General features: G+C 37.3%; 1 protein-coding gene across 9 annotated transcripts in view; it reads left to right on the top strand.

The window, feature by feature from the left end:
* Positions 1–19992, top strand: part of KTN1 (kinectin 1) — a 116125-nt gene that overhangs the window by 39915 nt on the left and 56218 nt on the right. For all 9 annotated transcript variants that reach the window (XM_088024582.1, XM_088024581.1, XM_028111611.2 and 6 more), the window contains exons 3-7: positions 747–884; positions 2297–2467; positions 3894–4024; positions 9616–9732; positions 11853–11993. In XM_088024582.1, coding sequence (XP_087880708.1) covers positions 747–884; positions 2297–2467; positions 3894–4024; positions 9616–9732; positions 11853–11993 — 698 coding nt within the window. The remainder of the gene's footprint in view (positions 1–746; positions 885–2296; positions 2468–3893; positions 4025–9615; positions 9733–11852; positions 11994–19992) is intronic.

Here is a 19992-nt window from a genome sequence, read left to right as displayed (position 1 = left end):
AGTACATTTAGATTCTTGTGCGACCATCAACACCAAGTTGTCTCAATAACTTTTTCATCTTTCCCAACAGAAACTCTGTACCCATTAACCAGTAATTCCCCCTCCCCCAACCCCTAGCAAGCACGATTCTGCTTTCTGTTTCTATGAATTTGACTACTCTAGGTACTTCATATAAGTGAAATCATACATTATTTCTCCTTTTGTGACTGTCTTATTTCACTTATGAAGAGGAGAGAATTTTAGGAGGTAGAGATCCAGTAGTATGGAATGCAAAATAGAAGTTAAAGAAGAATTAAAGGATATTGGTAGAACATAGCATTTGGGACACTAGGTTGCTGTGTAAATCCTTTCATGAATATAATGGAGGAGATAAAAATCAGGTATCACTTAGTTGAGAAATGATTGGTAGAAAAGGAAGTACAGATCATTCTTTTGTCAATATAAGAAGGAAATGGGTGTAGGAAGCTAGGAATTACAGTGGTGGGAAGGGTTTTATTTTTTAAGATGGTAGAGATTTGAGAATTCCCATAGGCTATGTAGATTAAGAGTAGCTGAGAAATGGGATGTAAAAGAAGGAGCAAGTACTTAGAAATCTTGATGAAGTTAAAAACAGGTGTAACAGAGTAAGAAAGTGGAATGGTGCTTTTAGAGAGTTTAAAAATTTGAAGGTAAAGCATTCTGGGAATTATTCATTAGTAATTGAATCTTCTTTGTTTGATATGACTTTTCATTTATTTTCAATAAAGATGATCAGGATAAAAAGGTGGAAACTCTTCTGGCACCTTCAAAAAAGCAAGAATCATTACCCCTCCATCAAGAAACTAAACAAGAAAGTGGATCAGGAAAGAAGAAAATTTCTTCAAAGAAGCAAAAGGCAGAAAACGGTGAAATGTCTAGATACGTATTTTATAAATACTAATTCTAGATATGTATTTTAAACATACTAATACTAGGACAAGGGCCCTAGAGACCTCATATTCTTTAATTCCCAGCTTAATGTATACTATAACTGTAACAACTGTTAATGCTAATACAAGTCCAGGGATATCTTGAGCCTTGGGGTTTCGTAGTGCTTTGACAGATGGCCATGGTCTAAGTTTGTGATGAAGTTTATCTGAAATTTAAAAAGGACAAAGCATTTATTAAATATTCTCATTCTTAACTGAGTTTTGGAAGTAATGTAAATAGCACACAAATTATAGAAGAAAAGTATTCCTGAAACATTTGTACTTTTAAATATCACTTAAAGATTTTGTTGAAGGACATTGGCTAGATCTGTCATTATCCTATATTCCCAATTATTTCCTAAACATAGTTTGCGTGTATATATCAGAAGCATCCAGTTAACAGTGATGAGCAATTTTTATATGTTCAGAATTGTCTAGGGAAAGCAGTTATGAAATGAATGTAGATTAAATGGTGATATTCAAATAATATTGGGCTGTGGTATCAACTAGTGCTGGAAAATAGTACAATTGGAAAGGGAAAAGATGAAATTCTGTTATTTGTATTAAAATTATGACATATCAAGGAACTTAGTATAGAAAAATATTACCCACAAATATTTGATGATCTTAAATATTTATTAAAATTTTAAATAAAAAACTGTAAGTCCCCAAAAGTTTTTTTAAAAAGGAAGAGATTTCCGTATGTGTGTGGAAATTTATGTCTCGTCAGCAGACATCAGACTTTAGTGTTCAAACTCTTAAAGTTCTTCCAATTAAAATTGGGAACAAAGTGTAAGGAGGCTTCCTACCTCCACTCTTAATGTTGTTTTGCAAATTTTAACCATCTTAGTAAGATGTGCCATGGAAATTACAGGCATAACTTTTAGAAATGAGATGATATCTGCAAGGAACAAAGACTGATTTTTGTACCTAGAAAGTGACTCAATTAAAAACTAGCATTTGCAGTAAGAATTCAGTAAAGTACCAGCATAAATACAGATTAATAGTTTTTCTTGGGCACCAATTAAATGTGAATGGATTTTTAGTTAAAACAGGAAGAAAATGACTAAAATGTAAAGGATATAGAAGAAATCTTCAGATACTGTTAAAGAGGAGATAGGCCAACACACTTTTAAATGATTTACTGTAAAATACTATTGAACCTAGTACTGCTTTAATTAGAGTGGTTTGACTTGTTAAGTGATAAAATAGGAATTTAAAGCCAAGTTGGTGTTTGATATTTGAAAATAACTGCATTTATCATTAAATTTAAATGTGTGTGCTTGTTATTAATTACTCCATTATATAAAGCCCTGAGTAATTATAATTTTGTTGAATTTAAATTGCAGTCTTGGTAGATGAACCCCTTATTCATGCAACTACTTATATTCCTTTGATGGATAATGCTGATTCAAATCCTGTGTTGGATAAGAGAGAGGTTATTGATCTAATTAAACCTGACCAAGTAGAAGGAATCCAGAAAACGGGGGCTAAAAAATTGAAGACTGAAACTGACAAAGGTAACACATGGCATGCAACGGTTTGTTGTATTGAAGAAACACATTTTTGAGTTCTGGTGGAGACGAGTAAATTTTGTCAGAGAAACAATGAGTTGTAAAAGAATAATAGAATCTTTGTAGTGAAAGGTTTATTGGTAGTTTTCTAGTCCAGTCTTCTAAGTTCTGTAGAGCTGGACCCTTGAATTTGACTTGCCCAAGAGCTCACCGTTATTTTGCTGTCTGGTGATTTTTCTTTTTTTTCTCTTTGACTGCTGTCTCTTGTGAGGTTTCTATGCTAATTCACAACCACCTTTTATTATTACTTTTTTTTTTTAAGAGCAGCGGTAGCTTCACAGCATAATTGAGTGGGAAGTACAGAGAATTCCCATATACCCCTTGTCCTCATGCATGCACACATCTGATTTTTTAAACTGACATGTTACTGAACTGTTAGACTTCTTTGGGTCTATTGGATTGCAGTAACTTTTTAAGAAGAAGTTTGTGCTTGATATTAGGAAGCCCCCCCGGGGAAATTGGGTGAATCGGGATGCTTGATGCATGGATTTTTTAAATTTCTATTTATTTATTTATTTTTTAAAAGATTTTGTTTATTTGAGAGAGAGACACACAGCGAGAGAGGGAGCACAAGCAGGGGGAGTGGGAGAGGGAGAAGCAGGCTTCCCGCTGAGCAGGGAGCCCGATGCAGGGCTCCATTACAGGACCCTGGGATCATGACCTGAGCCGAAGGTAGACGCTTAATGACTGAGCCACCCAGGCACCCCGATGCATGGATTTTTTTTTGTGTCAAGATTGTATTTATTTGATATTTATGAAATCAGATTTCCTTTTTATAATTATCTTTTTGCTTATTTTTTCATCTGTAAAATTTGATTTATATGTCATGAGTATTAAGGTTAAATGAGAAGATTTGTGACCATATCTGGTATAGATACTAGCATTCTAGACATTTGAATGTTTTTAAAGTGAGGGCATACTGGCACTTTAAAGTATTCCACAATTTGACCAAATTTTTAGTTTATGTAATTATTCCATAATATATTAAAGATGATGAACACTTTTTCTCTCTTGACTGGAACATTTTTGTTGTTTGACCTGAAATGTAAATCTGTTTTCTCCTGGTTATTGACTTTCTGGGTCAAGAATTCTTTTTTAAAGATTTTATTTATTTATTTGACAGAGAGAGAGAGAGACAGTGAGAGGAAACACAAGCAGGGGGAGTGGGAGAGGGAGAAGCAGGCTTCCCGCGGAGCAAAGAGCCCGCTGTGGGGCTTGATCCCAGGACCCTGGGATCATGACCTGAGCCGAAGGCAGATGCTTAACGACTGAGCCACCCAGGCGCCCCTGGGTCAAGAATTCTTGATGCTTACCTTTGCTGAAGTTATTACTTGTGTTTCCTAAATGCCAACTCTTTATTTTTTTTTTAAAGAAAATGCTGAAGTGAAATTTAAAGATTTTCTTCTGTCCTTGAAGACTATGATATTTTCTGAAGATGAGGCCCTTTGTGTTGTAGACCTGCTAAAGGAGAAGTCTGGTGTGATACAGGATGCTTTAAAGAGGGTAAGCATGTTTTTGATTATGGGCATATTTGGGAACAGTGATTAAAAGTTCATCAAACAAGGAGCGCCTGAGTGTCTCAGCTGGTTAGGTGTCCAACTCTTGATTTTGGCTCAGGTCATGATCTTGGGGTTGTGAGATCAAGCCACATGTCAGGCCCCATGCTGGGCATGGAGCTTGCTTGAGAGTCTCTCTCCCTCTACCCCTCCTTCCCTGCCCGCACTCTCAAAAAAAAAAGAAAAAAGTTCACTGAACAAGATTTTTGCTAGAGGAATAAAATCACATTCCCATTATTCATACTCCAAAGTACATAGTCACATTTAATTCTGGAATGGCTTCAGAAGTTATTTCTTATATTCATACTAACCAGTACACTTATTTAGTCAGGTGTCTGAGTCATCTGATATTTTGAGAAAAGTGAAGTGCTTGTAATAAGTAAGATGATTTATAGGACATTGGGCACTTAACCTAGCTTTGCTCTGCTTGGAAGTATTGAAGGCAAAGTCAGGTGATTTCTGGATAGACCATATGGAATGTTTCTGTGACTCAATATAGCACACTTCAAAGAACCTGGGAATCTGTGTGTGTGTGTGTGTGTGTGTGTGTGTGTGTGTGTGTGTGAGTGAGAGAGAGAGAGAGAGATCATCCTTCTAAAATAAGTGATTTGGATGGTAGAGTTAATTGCTATGACTGACTAAAATTTGTAAAAAAAACCAAACAAAACAAAAAACTCAAAACAAAAACAAACAAAATACCACCCCCTCACCCCCAGAACAAAAGACAGTCCATGGAGTTAAAATGTAATTTCTCATGGGTCATGCTCACTATATAATCATGTGTAGTATGTCATACTGGGAAAAGTGACAAGTTTTCAGATGTTACTTGTGTGTGATAAGATGACATGGTATCTGGTATTCAATATTAGATGCTGGACTTAACTGTTGTTATTCTAAACACACACATATACACACTAACATGCACACACCTAACCACTTACCTGCTTTAAAACCGTGAGTGGCTTCCATTTTTTCTTTAGTCCAAGCCATCCCCCTCACCTGATTACCTTCAGTAGTCTCCTATTTGATGTGTCTGTATCATTTCCTCATATAAGGCTAATTGAATTCCCAGTCTAAAATGTTCATCTGCTATTCTTTCTCTTAACTATCTGGACTTTTTTGTCATAGCATTTATCATAGCATATTAAGTCTGTCTATACTTCTGAGGATCTATTGACAATGTGTTTTACAGCTCTGGCATTTTATAATGTAGTATGCTTGTTGGACGGTCTCCACATGGTGCCAGCAATGGCCCAGAGTAAACAGGGTATTCCAGGGTTAATCAGGGTACGTGTGGTAACTGCGTGTGACTTTGGATACAAAATCAGATTATTCTGTTGCAAGAAGCTTTCTTGAAATTCTTAATTGAAGAATTTGCCCTTTGGTTTACTTTAATTGGGTAAGTATATCTTAAAAGGGTTCTTAGTTATTTGTGGGGATAAGGGAAAAGCCTCCAGTTGAAGTTACTGTGCCTAATGTTTGAAATTACTGCTTTTTAAAATTGAAAACAATTGCTTTTAAGTATTCTCCTCTGAAGATGTTGGTGGTGATTTATGGGTGCAAGAGTAATTATTTTATTGTCTGAGGGATAGCTTTGAACTCTAGAGACTAGGTGGTAAATGAACCTCCCCTTGATAGCTGTTTTAGGCAGGCCAAGGAGGAAGTCGGGTACTCTTAAAGATAGTGTTTTGAAATAGAGTATTTTACAACTTCACATTTTTCCACATCTTTGGAACTGGGCTTTCTTTTAAGATTTTATTGTTCTGGGTTTCTCATGGAGTGGTTCTGTTCTCATCTGCAGGGACTCAGTACCTTTGGTAGGTCCTCTGTATCTGCAAAAGTAAGTTTAGTTTCCCCTTTTCCTGTCATAGAAACTGTCTTGGTCAGACCTTTTAATAGATGGCAAGGTTCCAGGTATAAATAAATCCCCACAGCTAATAAGGCTTGCTCCAGGTCAGGGTGAAGGTAAGTGCAGGAGCACCAGCACAGGCTGGAGATAGAGGCGTTAGAGGACTTGCTGACCAGTTAGATATGGTAGCTGGAGAAGAGTCTACAATGAATGCTTGTTTGTGCTCTTGAGTAACTGGATAGATTATGGTGACAGCAGTATTTATGAACACTTTGCTGAGGAGGAGAGAGTAGAGGATTGTGAAAATTTTTAGGAGGTTGTTTTAGGCATCCTTTGGATCATTTAAGTGGGTATGTTCATTTCACAATTGAATATATATTTCTCTGGAGTTGAAAACAGATCACTTAGGGTGTGACTTAGGAAAGTAATCTGCTATCACCAATAATACACGTGGTAAATGTGTATTAGACCAGAGAGGATGTAGGGAGTGCTAGGAAAGTTCAAGAATGAGCCCTGAGAAACACCAACATTTAAAGGGCGGGGAAAGCCACCACAAAAGGAGGTGAAATGAAAAGGAGGACCAACACCAGGAGACAGTGGAATCACAGAGGCTTAAGGAGGGTAGAGAGTTCACGGGTGAGGGGAAAAGGCAACAGTGACATGCTTTAGAGAGATCAAGGAGGATTAGGATGGAAAAATTGGATTTGATATCCCCAGTGAAAGCAGTTTCATTGGAGTATTGGACTGTAAGTAAGTATTGAATAAATAGGAAAGGTGACAGTGTGTCCAGTTTGAATAACCTTAGATGGGAAAAGGAGAATAAACGCTAAAGGGGTTGCGGACTTGAAGAGGAGATTTTATGTTGTGTGCATGTGTGCATGCATGTGCCTTTATCTTCAAACTACAAGCCATTTGTGTTTTATATTAGACCTAGGTTAATATACTGGGTTCTAGAGTCAGATTTCCTGGATTCAAATCTGAGTTCTGCCACATTGAGATTTATTTGGCCTTAGGTAAGTGACTTAACCCCGGTGCCTCAGTTTCCTTATTTCCCAAATGGGAATGATAATCAGGTTTTGAAAGTTAAATGAAATAATATATAGTAGGTGCTCAGAGTTCCCAGCATACAGTAATTGCTCAAAAATGTTAACTGTTAATGTAATTATTAGTAAGAATATATTTGATATTTTAGTTGATTATTAATTTCTTAGTGTTGGCCTTTAAATATACTTGCCTCAATTATATGATTTTTTTTCAACTTTAAATTATTAACTCGACTCTGTGCTATGTAACAGGAGGAAGTCTGCCTACTTAAATTTTTTCCTACACTTTCTCCTTTTTGCCTCTCAACTTTTGTTAATTATAGCATTTGTTTATCAGATACTTGGAATATTTAATATTTGTTTTGTGACTGTAATTTTCATGTTTGTTTTAGTCATAATTTTACAGGTTAATGGTGGGTTTAAAGCTTGATAACCATTCTTTTGCCATAGTCTCTGTATTCATCTCTTGGTTGGCTAAAGTTATTTTTCCTGGAATTTCTTCAAGAAGGGCTTATAGGAACTATATTTCCTTAAAATGCTTTTTTGTTGTCATTATATTTGAATGATAATTTGGTGGGGTATAATATTTCTGGGTTGCACTTTCTTGAGACTTTTTCATGCTTGCTTTACCATTCCCTACTCATATAGCTGGATAGAGGTTTGAGACCACACTGAATTTTGCACTCTTTTCATGTATTTTTGTCAGACTACACTCTCAGAATAAAAACATCCTTTGGGCAATCTACCCAAGTATTTATTATTTATTGGACTTTTCCAGTGTCCACCCTACTGTACAAACATCAAGGGATTCAGCTTCTTTTAAGTTCAGTAAATTTAATACGGTTTTGGCCTTGACTCCTGTGTCCTCCCTTAGTATTTCTTTGGATAAAGCATGTCTTTTCAATCATGAGATTTGTCCTTTAGCATAATTGAAATAATGGGTTTCGATTAAGCATATACTAAATCTTTGCCTATTGTCTTTATCTTTCACGTTTTAATCCTAAAAAAAAAAAAAAAGCTTTTGGTTTATTTCTCTTTCTTAATTACTTTTCTCCATCCTGGACTCTGTCTCTTACTGTAGTTCAGCAGTGTGTCTTTTTCTGTTCTCTGCTTCTAACTGGGTTGTATTTCTGAGGTGGTGTTACTTTTACTTCCACTTCAGGTTTTGCCAGCTCATATTTCATCTCCTTCTCTGATCTTTTCTTTGAGCTTATCTTTTCTCCTGAGTTCTGTTCTTTGCTCTTGTTTTTCCAGAAATGACTGCCGTAAGATTTTTAAAAATCATGGCGATATTTTTTAACAGTTTTGTCTGTTGTTTTACAATCCTTTTTTGGTGATTTTTCTTCGCTTGTCATTTATTTTTGTTATTTTCCTTCCTTTTTTCATGTGTCTTGCATAGACCCTGTTTTCTTTTTTTTTTCCCCCAAAGATTTTATTTATTTATTTGACAAAGAGGGAGTACAGAGGGAGAGGGAGAAGCAGGCCCCCTGCTGAGCAGGGAGCCCAATGTGGGGCTGGATCCCCGGACCCTGGGATCATGACCTGAGCTAAAGGCAGGTGCTTACCCGATAGAGCCACCCAGGGACCACGACCCTGTTTTCTCTTTAATCAGCACTCTTTTAGCGAGGGTGGTGTTCCTCTTGGATCAACTCTATGCCTGGAGATTGATAATGAAAGGATCAAGGCTAACTGCTGTTTCCCTCAAGCTGCGTGTGAGAAGTTCTTTTAGCCTTTCCATCTTCCCAGATAAAAGACTTCACTATTATGGGGCACCTGGGTGGCTCAGTCGGTTAAATGCCTGCGTTCAACTCAGGTCATGATCCCAGGGTCCTGGGATCAAGTCCTGAATCAGGCTCCCTGCTCAGTGGGGACTCTGCTTCTCGCTCTCCCTCTGCTGCTTCCCTTGCTTGTGCTCTCTCGCTCTCTCTCTCTCTGCCAAATAAATAAATAAGTAAAATCTTAAAAAAAAAAAAAGACTTCACTATGGAGTCTCACTATAGAGAATTTCTCTCGATTCTTCCTAACTAGTTGCTCTGTAAAGTTTGTATGATTTCTTCCTTCTTGGTTCTTGAGCTTTCCTTCCAAGAAGATTCCTACCTTCTGTCTTTGTTCTTGATGTCAAGTGGAAGATTGTTGGTTTTTCCTTTCAGGATATGCCGGTTAATTTCAGAGAACTAGGCACCAGGGTACTTCTATAGTCTAGTATATTTTGACAGGGTTGTCAAGCACTTGTATTTGATCTCCACTACTTTTGGCAGCCTTTTCTGATGTTATGTTTTGATATTACAGATGATTATTTCATTTTGGTTGTTTGCATTTTGGTTTCATATTCCTCTTTTGATCTTTTAGGAGGAGGAGAAGGAGATTGCTATCTTGACTCTGGGTTTAAAACTGGAGTCTTAGAATTCTTTGTAAATTTATTTATTGGTTGATTATGTATCCTATTGTATGCATCAGAATATAGAATGATACAGTGACTTTCACGAATGACATTTCACTGACTAGTACTTGGCCATGATTCTACTTTATATATATAATTGTGAACTCTGCATTGGTAAGAACACTTGATATTAGATATTTCATTTTCATAATTTTCATTAGCTCATGTTAACTCTTACTAATTCTGTATTGATTTCCCAATTGTAGTCAAGTAAAGGAGAATTGACTGCACTTGTACATCAGCTTCAAGAAAAAGACAAGTTACTTGCTGCTGTGAAGGAAGATGCTGCTGCTATTAAGGATCGGTGTAAGCAGTTAACTCAGGTGAAGACATTCTTGTATTTAAGGGATATGTGTTCTGAATCAGAAGCAGTGAAGGATTTCAGAAATTGTCTGTAATTACAGATTTAATTATTTGTATAGCAAATATATACCCAGTAAAAGTCACTCTCTTATAGAATTGTGGTGGTGGTGTCTCACTTTTTCATGTTATAGCCTACAGTTGAATTACAGTTGAATTTAAAATAACAGTGCTCCTAAATATATTAATTTCAAATAACAGAAGCATTTAGGCATTGGGGGCATGTTTCACTTGGATCTGACCTAGAATTAGTCTCTAAGGAAGCACAGAACTAGGTATGATCTTGTTAAATCCACTAAGATAAAGGTGGAACTCTTAATAGGTAATTTTATTTATAAAGGATCTTGTGATATTTATAATTTTTAATCAATGAAGTTCTTCAAACCCCAGAAATTTTACTCTGAGAGGTAAAAACAAACAAAAAACCTTTAAAAAATTATGTAAAAATCATGTTAAATGATAAAAATTTCTAATTAGAAAATAAATCAGTCCTGGGGATATAATGTACAGCATGGTAACTATAGTTAGTAATACTGTGTTATATATTTGAAAGTTGCTAAGATAGTATATCTTAAAAGTTCTCATCATGAGAAAAAAAAATTGTAACTATAGTGGTGATGTTAACTAGACTTATGGTGATCATTTTGCAATATATAGAAATATCCAGCCATGTTGTATACCTGAAACTTATATAATGTTCTGTGTCAATTATATCTCCAAAAAAAATTATGTAGACTGAGAACATAATTGAAATTCTATAGAAAATGTGGTCTTATTCCTTCTGAGGTACTTGTTTCTCCTTTTAGGAATTAAATACAGTAAATGAGGGTTTTTTTTTTTTATCATTCATGAAGCTACTTGATGACATTATGCGGATGGCCTCATTTGAATATAAAACCTTTTATGTGAATTTGAAGTAAAAGTTAATGGAAAAACTTGGTCAGATTAAGATTAATCAAAGTTGTTACTAAAATAAGCATGTTGCCTTACGATTACACATTTTAATATAGTTTTATGTGACTATGGTTTTCTGACTATAATTTTAAAAATTAAAAAGGTATCCACTACGTAGTAATTCATTGAGCTATATACTTAAGATGTGTGTACTTCTTCCTAAGTGTATTATATACATCAGTATAACACTTTGCAGATGGAAGTAAACTCTTATGGGAGGAAACCATCAAGTACATAAAAGTTATAAATTTGGGGGTACCTCGGTGGCTCATTCAGTTAAGCGTCTGACTCTTGATTTCGTCTCAGGTCATGATCTCAGAGTTGTGAGACTGAGTGTTGTGTCCCACGCTGGATGTGGAGCCTACTTAAGATTCTCTTTCTCCGTCTTGCTCTGCCCCATTCCCAGCCCCCAGCCCCCGCATGTGTGCATATACTCATTTAAAAAAAAAGTTTTAAGTTTTTTCAGTGTCTTAGATGAGGGGGTATAAACTGATCATGCCTGCAGATAACTTTAAAGTTGGTTGGCTCTCTTTTACTTCAATAATATTTGCTCTAGGAGTTCATGATAGTTGCAGTATAAAATGAAATCACCCTTTTAAGATTTGACTTGGGAAGATAATAAAACTTGGAGTTCTGATTTTTTACTTTCCTTATTCCAGTTTTCCATTCTGCTATGACATGTCTTTTTCTTTTCTCTCAGGGAAGAGACTTCTTTTTTTCTCTGTTAGGTTATTTTTTTAGGCCTTTTCTAAACCCTAAAAGAGAGCTAGTACCTGCAAATAATAGAAAACTAATTGTTTTGCCTTAAAACTATTCTTTCTTATAATCAAGTTAGACTGTAGGATTTATTCTAGGTTCAGCTCTTTAACTCAGACCAGAAAGTGCATTTGGAATAAGAATAAACAGAACAGCAAAGTGTTTATGAAAGTAATTGGTGCAGGTGGATGCAGGTAAGATGCAGGGACAATTTCTTTTTTAAACCTTTGACCTCAAGGATGTACTTATTTCAGAGTTCATGATTGTCTTACATCATTTTTACTGATGCTAAAAAATGTTTTTTTATTATAATCTTATGGTACTTTTTTTTTTAATAAGTTTTCATAATTTTTTTTCTGGTTTATTCTTCTAGGAAATGATGTCAGAGAAAGAAAGAAGCAACGTGGTTATAGCAAGGATGAAAGATCGGATTGGAACATTAGAAAAGGAACATAATGTATTTCAAAACAAAATCCATGTTAGTTATCAAGAGACTCAGCAGATGCAGATGAAGGTATCTTTTTATTTTTTGAAAACAAAATGAAATTTTGCATTCATTAATTAGCAGACTTTAAGTGCCTAATATGTGCAAGGCTGTGTGCTGGGCGACGGTACATTGGCTAAACTGGCTCCCTGTCTGTAAGTAAGCACCTTTTCGAGGGGGGGATGATGCAGAGCCTGGAAGCTGACAAGTAAAGACTCCATTACAATATAGTAGTCCTGCCTTATCCCCGTTTCACTTTCGGTGGTTTCAGTTATCCATGGTCAGCTGTGGCCTGGAAGCAGATGATTCTTCTGACATATTGTCAGAAGGTCAGTAGTACCCTAACACTGTGTCACAGTGCCTATGTCATTACCTCCCATCTCATCGCATAGGCATTTATTATCTCGCATCATCACAAGAAGGGTGAATTCAGTATAATACATTTAGAGAGAGAAATCACCTTCATGTAACTTTGATGACAGTATATTGTTATAGATTCTATTTTTAGTTATTAATCTCTTAACTGTGTCTAATTTTATAAATTAAATTTTGTGATATGTATGTATGTACGTATGTATAGGGAAAAGACATAGTATACCCATGGTTTAGTACTCTGCAGTTTCAGGCATCTACTTGGGGGTCTTCCAAGGTATTACTACCTGTGGATAAGGGGGGATTACTGTAGAGGTAACCAGTGGGTGCTTTGGAACCATTGGGTTGGGGAGTAGGGAAGATGAGGATTATAGGGAAGTCTTGTTAGAAATGATATGCGAGCTGTGTTGAATGTTTTAAAACAATTAGGCATTATCAGGTAAAAGAGTGAAGAAATGGGTACTGGGTTATTACTTGGTGTGATTCCTTAGTCCCATCCCTAGAGGTGATTATTGTTCAGTGGGTCTATTTTGGGGCCCAGGATATAGCTTTTCAGTGAGTGCATCCCAGGTGTTTCTGATAGAGATTGCCCAGTGAGACAGGAGTCCACTCCTATGGACTCAGGGCTAGAATGAGGAAAAGATCTAGAGATGTAAATAGAGGCCCTGTCTTAAAGGCCCTTATATACCTGAAGACTGGGGAGCCATTAAAGGAGTTAAGCAACTCAGCAGTGTGATTAGTGTTTTTAGTTGTTACTCTGGTAGCAGTGTGGAGAGTGGAACAAGATGATTGCAAGGCTTTTGCAGGAATCCAAGTCCAAGAACAAGGGCCTAAAATCAGATGTTGACAGTGAGGGGTTGAGTTTGAGTGATACAGAAGAGTTAGTAGATGGGGGTTGGTGATGGAGTGGAGGAGAGAGCAAGAGAGAGCTGACAATGAAGGATGACTTCTAAGGTTTTGGCCTAAGTGACCTGTCTCTTGGCTTACTTTTACCTCTCTTTCAGTGTTTCAGAAGGTTCAGTTCTTACTGTCTTTTCTACATACTACTTGTTTTCATGATTCCAGTTAAGTCTGAACCAGTGGTTGGTTGGTTTGTTCTCTTTCTCTAAGATTGAAATAGCATTTTTATCATTGATGAAGAGGCTGTTGAAGAACATGGTTTGGGACGGCTTACCTAGTGGGTGTCTAATATTCCCCCTATTTGAGCTTTCTGGGCCAGTGATTTTTGTTTTTATTTTATTTTTTATTATGTTAGCATATGTTACATTGTTAGTTTTTTTTAAATTTTTTATTGTTATGTTAATCACCATACATTACATCACTAGTTTTTGATGTAGTGTTCCATGATTCATTGTTTGTGCATAACACCCAGCGCTCCACGCAGAATGTGCCCTCTTTAATACCCATCACCAGGCTAACCCATCCCCCATCCCCCTCCCCTCTAGAACCCTCAGTTTGTTTTTCAGAGTCCATCGTCTCTCATGGTTCGTCTCCCCCTCCGACTTACTCCTCTTCATTCTTCCCCTCCTGCAATCTTCTTCTTTTTTTTTTTCTTAACATATATTGCATTATTTGTTTCAGAGGTACAGATTTGTGATTCAACAGTCTTGTTGAATTCACAGCGCTCACGATAGCACATACCCTCCCCAATGTCTATCACCCAGCCACTCCATCCCTCCCACCCCCCCACCACTCCAGCAACCCTCAGTTTGTTTCCTGAGATTAAGAATTCCTCATATCAGTGAGGCCATATGACACATGTCTTTCTCTGATTGACTTCTTTCACTCAGCATAACACCCTCCAGTTCCATCCACGTCGTTGCAAATGGCAAGATCTCATTCCTTTTGATGGCTGCATATATTCCATTGTGTATATATACCACTTCTTCTTTATCCATTCATCTGTCGATGGACATCTTGGCTCTTTCCACAGTTTGGCTATTGTGGATATTGCTGCTATAAACATTGGGGTGCACGTACCCCTTCGGATCCCTACATTTGTATCTTTGTGGTAAATACCCAGTAGTGCAATTGCTGGATCGTATGGTAGCTCTATTTTCAACTGTTTGAGGAACCTCCATACTGTTTTCCAGAGTGGCTGCACCAGCTTGCATTCCCACCGACAGTGTAGGAGGGTTCCCCTTTCTCCGCATCCCCGCCAACATCTGTCGTTTCCTGACTTGTTAATTTTAGCCATTCTGACTGGTGTGAGGTGGTATCTCATTGAGGTTTTGATTTGGATTTCCCTGATGCCGAGCGATGTTGAGCACTTTTTCATGTGTCTGTTGGCCATTTGGATGTCTTCTCTGGAAAAATGTCTGTTCATGTCTTCTGCCCATTTCTTGATTGGATTATTTGTTCTTTGGGTGTTGAGTTTGATAAGTTCTTTATAGATTTTGGATACTAGCCCTTTATCTGATATGTCATTTGCAAATATTTTCTCCCATTCTGTCAGTTATCTTTTGGTTTTGTGGACTGTTTCTTTTGCTGTGCAAAAGCTTTTTATTTTGATGAAATCCCAATAGTTCATTTTTGCCCTTGCTTCCCTTGCCTTTGGCGATGTTTCTAGGAAGAAGTTGCTGCGGCTGAGGTCGAAGAGGTTGCTGCCTGTGTTCTCCTTTAGGATTTTGATGGACTCCTGTCTCACGTTTAGGTCTTTCAACCATTTGGAGTCTATTTTTGTGTGTGGTGTAAGGAAATGGTCCCGTTTCATTCTTCTGCATGTCGCTGTCCAATTTTCCCAACACCATGTGTTGAAGAGACTGTCTTTTTTCCATTGGACATTCTTTCCTGCTTTGTCAAAGATGAGTTGACCATAGAGTTGAGGGTCCATTTCTGGGCTCTCTATTCTGTTCCATTGATCGATGTGTATGTTTTTGTGCCAGTACCATACTGTCTTGATGATGACAGCTTTGTAATAGAGCTGGAAGTCCAGAATTGTGATGCCACCAGCTTTGCTTTTCTTTTTCAATATTCCTCTGGCTATTTGGGGTCTCTTCTGGTTCCATACAAATTTTAGGATTATTTGTTCCATTTCTTTGAAAAAAGTGGATGGCATTTTGATGGGGATTGAATGTGTAGATTGCTCTAGGTAGCATTGACATCTTCACAATGTTTGTTCTTCCAGTCCATGAGCATGGAATGTTTTTCCATTTCTTTGTGTCTTCAATTTCTTTCATGAGTATTTTATAGTTTTCTGAGTACAGATCCTTTGCCTCTTTGGTTAAATTTATTCCTAGGTATCTTATAGTTTTGGGTGCAGTTGTAAATGGGATCGACTCCTTGATTTGTCTCTCCTCTGTCTTGTTGGTGTATAGGAATGCCACTGATTTCTGTGCATTGATTTTATATCCTGCTACTTTATTGAATTTCTGTATGAGTTCTAGCAGTTTTGGGGTGGAGTCTTTTGGGTTTTCCACATACAGTATCATATCATCTGCAAAGAGTGAGAGTTTGACTTCCTCTTTTCCGATTTGGATGCCTTTGATTTCTTTTTGTTGTCTGATTGCTGTGGCTAGGACCTCTAATACTATGTTGAATAGCAGTGGTGATAGTGGACATCCCTGCCGCGTTCCTGACCTTAGGGGAAAAGCTCTCAGCTTTTCCCCATTGAGAATGATATTCGCTGTAGGTTTTTCATAGATGGCTTTTATGATCTTGAGGTATGTACCTCCTATCCCTATACTCTGAAGAGTTTTCGGATTGTCAGATGCTTTTTCTGCATCTGTTGAGAGGATCATATGATTCTTGTTCTTTCTTTTGTTAATGTATTGTATCACGTTGATTGATTTGCGGATGTTGAACCAACCTTGCAGCCTGGGATAAATCCCACTTGGTCATGGTGAATAATCCTTTTAATGTACCGTTGGATCCTATTGGCTAGTATTTTGGTGAGAATTTTTGCATCCATGTTCATCAAGGATATTGGTCTGTAATTCTCCTTTTTGTTGGGGTCTTTGTCTGGTTTGGGGATCAAGGGAATGGTGGCCTCATAAAATGAGTTTGGAAGTTTTCCTTCCATTTCTATTTTTTGGAACAGTTTCAGGAGAATAGGTATTAATTCTTCTTGAAATGTTTGGTAGAATTCCCCTGGGAAGCCATCTGGCCCCGGGCTTTTGTTTGTTGGGAGATTTTTGATGACTGCTTCAATTTCCTTAGTGGTTATAGGTCTGTTCAGGTTTTCTATTTCTTCCTGGTTCAATTTTGGTAGTTGATACATCTCTAGCAATGCACGCATTTCTTCCAGGTTGTCTAATTGGTGGCATAGAGTTGCTCATAATATGTTCTTATAATTGTTTGTATTTCTTTGGTGTTGGTTGTGATCTCTGCTCTTTCATTCATGATTTTGTTGATTTGGGTCATTTCTCTTTTCTTTTGGATAAGTCTGGCCAGGGGTTTATCAATCTTGCTAATTCTTTCAAAAGAACCAGCTTCTAGTTTTGTTGATCTGTTCTACTGTTCTTTTGGTTTCTATTTCATTGATTTCTCCTCTTTATTATGTCTCTTCTCCTGCTGGGTTTAGGCTTTATTTGCTGTTCTTTCTCTAGCTTCTTTACATGTAGGGTTAGGTTGTGTATTTGAGACCTTTCTTGTTTGTTGAGAAAGGCTTGTATTGCTATATACTTTCCTCTCAGGACTGCCTTTGCTGCATCCCAAAGATTTTGAACAGTTGTGTTTTCATTTTCATTGGTTTCCATGAATTTTTTTAATTCTTCTTTAATTTCCTGGTTGACCCATTCATTCTTTAGTAGGATGCTCTTTAGCCTCCATGTATTTGAGTTCTTTCCGACTTTCCTCTTGGGATTGAGTTCTAGTTTCAAAGCATTGTGGTTTGAAAATATGCAGGGAATGATCCCAATCTTTTGGTACTGGTTGAGAACTGATTTGTGACCCTAGGATGTGATCTATTCTGGAGAATGTTTCATGGGCACTAGAGAAGAAAGTGTATTCCGTTGCTTTGGGATGGAATGTTCTGAATATGTCTGTGAAGTCCATTTGGTCCAGTGTGTCATTTAAAGTCTTTATTTCCTTGTTGATCTTTTGCTTAGATGATCTGTCCATTTCTGTGAGGGGGGTGTTAAAGTCCCCCACTATTACTGTATTGTTGTCAATGTGTTTCTTTGCTTTTGTTATTAATTGCCTTATATAATTGGCTGCTCCCATGTTAGGGGCATAGATATTTACAATTGTTAGATCTTCTTGTTGGATAGACCCTTTAAGTGGGATATAGTGTCCTTCCTCATCTCTTATTACAGTCTTTGTTTTAAAATCTAATTTGTCTGATATAAGGATTGCCACCCCAGCTTTCTTTTGGTGTCCATTAGCATGGTAAATGGTCTTCCACCCCCCCACTTTCAATCTGGGGGTGTCTTTGGGTCTAAAATGAGTCTCTTGCAGACAGCATATTAATGGGTCTTGTTTTTTAATCCAGTCTGATAGCCTGTGTCTTTTGATTGGGGCATTTAGCCCACTTACATTCAGGGTAACTATTGAAAGATATGAATTTAGTGCCATTGTATTGCCTGTAAGGTGACTGTGACTGTATATTGTCTGTTTTCCTTTCGATCTATGCTGCTTTTAGGCTCTCTCTTTGCTTAGAGGACCCCTTTCAATATTTCTTGGAGGGCTGGTTTTGTGTTTGCAAATTCCTTTAGTTTTTGTTTGTCGTGGAAGCTTTTTATCTCTCCTTCTATTTTCAGTGACAGCCTAGCTGGATATAGTATTCTTGGCTGCATATTTTTCTCGTTTAGTGCTCTGAAGATATCATGCCAGCCCTTTCTGGCCTGCCAGGTCTGTGTGGATAGGTCTGTTGCCAGTCTAATGTTTCTACCATTGTAGGTTACATATCTCTTCTCCCGAGCTGCTTTCAGGATTTTCTCTTTTTCTCTGAGACTCGTAAGTTTTACTATGAGATGTCGGGGTGTTGACCTATTTTTATTGATTTTGAGAGGGGTTCTCTGTGCCTCCTGGATTTTGATGCCTGTTTCCTTCCCCACATTAGGGAAGTTCTCTGCTATAATTTGCTCCAATATACCTTCTGCCCCCTCTCCCTTTCTTCTTCTTCTGGGACCCCAGTTATTCTAATGTTGTTTCGTCTTATGGTATCGCTTATCTCTCGAATTCTGCCCTTGTGATCCTGTAGTTGTTTATCTCTCTCTTTCTCAGCCTCTTTATTTTCCATCATTTGGTCTTCTGTATCACTGATTCTCTCTTCTGCCTCATTTATCCTAGCAGTTAGTGCCCCCATTTTTGGTTGCAGCTCATTAATAGCCTTTTTGATTTCGACTTGGTTAGATTTTAGTTCTTTTATTTCTCCAGAAAGGGTTTCTCTAATAACTTCCACGCTTTTTTCAAGCCCAGCTAGTATCTTTAAAGTCATGATTCTGAACTCTAGGTCCAACATCACACTAATGTCCGTATTGAGTAGGTACCTGGCAGAGGGTACTTCCTCTTGTTATTTTTGCTGAGGTGATTTCTTTCGTCTTGTCATTTTGTCCAGAGGAGAATAGATACGAATGAGAGAACAAAATGCTAACAGGGTAAAAACGTCCCCAGCAAATATACTCTATACAAATCAGAAAAGACCTGAAACCAGGGGAAAGGAAAGGGTAAGAAAGAAAAAAAAAAAAAAAGAAAAAGATAAAAACAAACAAAAACAGAACAACACAAAAACAGAATATGTTCAAATATGATCAGGCTAGTGCATAGATCAGTGCCACACACTAGATTTTGGGTATATTTTGGTCTGTTAGAAGAAAGTGCCTCCTAAAATTTTAAAGGAAGAAAGACTTATATATGTACAAAATAAGGGTTGATACAATGAAGGGATGGCAGATGACTGTAAAGATGAAAATTATAAAAGATTTTATAAAAGGACTTGATAAGATAAGAAGTTGTTTTTAAAAAGAAAGAAGAAGATTTTAAAAGGAAAAAGAAAAAAAAAGGGAGAGAATGTGATCAGGCAGGAGACTAGAACAAAGCCATACACTAGTGATTTAGGGTATATTTTGATCTATTAGAAGAAACTGTATCTCAAAATTTTAAAGAGAGAACAACTTATATATATATATCTGCCAAAAATAAGGGTAACTACTATGAAGGGATAAAATATGACTCTAAAAATGAAAAATAAAAAATGTTTTTCTTAAAAAAGGGATTGATAAGATGTTGGTTGAAAAAGGGAAAAAGAAAAATTCAAAAAAAAAAAGTTAAAAAAAAATTAACTTTGAAAAAGTAATGAGTCATGGTAAAAAAGCCATGAATTTTATGTGGAGTATTCCCCTAGCGCTGGAGTTCTCCCGTTCTCCTTGATCGGTAAACTTGGTCTTGGATGGCTGTTCGTGCTGATCTTCTGGGGCAGGGGCCTGTTGCCGGTTCCCAAATTTCTTTGCCGGAGGCAGAATTGCCCCGCCCTTGTCTGTCAGGGCTAAGCAAGCTGCTCGGGTTTGCTCTCAGGAGCTTTTGTTCCCTGCAAGCTCTTGGTACAGCTTTGGAGGACCAGAGTGAAAATGGCGGCCTCCCAATCTCCGCCTGGAGGAGCTGAGAACTCGGGGCCCTGCTCCTCAGTGCGCCCCCAGAGAAAAACAGTCACTCCCGTCTCCCCCGTCTCCTTCCACACTCTGTGCTCACCCGGCCTCTGACCGAGTGTTTATATCTC

The sequence above is a fragment of the Eumetopias jubatus genome, unplaced genomic scaffold (genome assembly GCF_037043125.1).
Source record: "Eumetopias jubatus isolate StellerSeaLion01/CBP00866 unplaced genomic scaffold, mEumJub1_p1.0 scaffold_7, whole genome shotgun sequence".
NCBI lineage: Eukaryota > Metazoa > Chordata > Mammalia > Carnivora > Otariidae > Eumetopias > Eumetopias jubatus.
The sequence above is the reverse complement of the archived record's forward strand: the minus strand, read 5'-3'. Positions and strand labels throughout refer to the sequence as shown.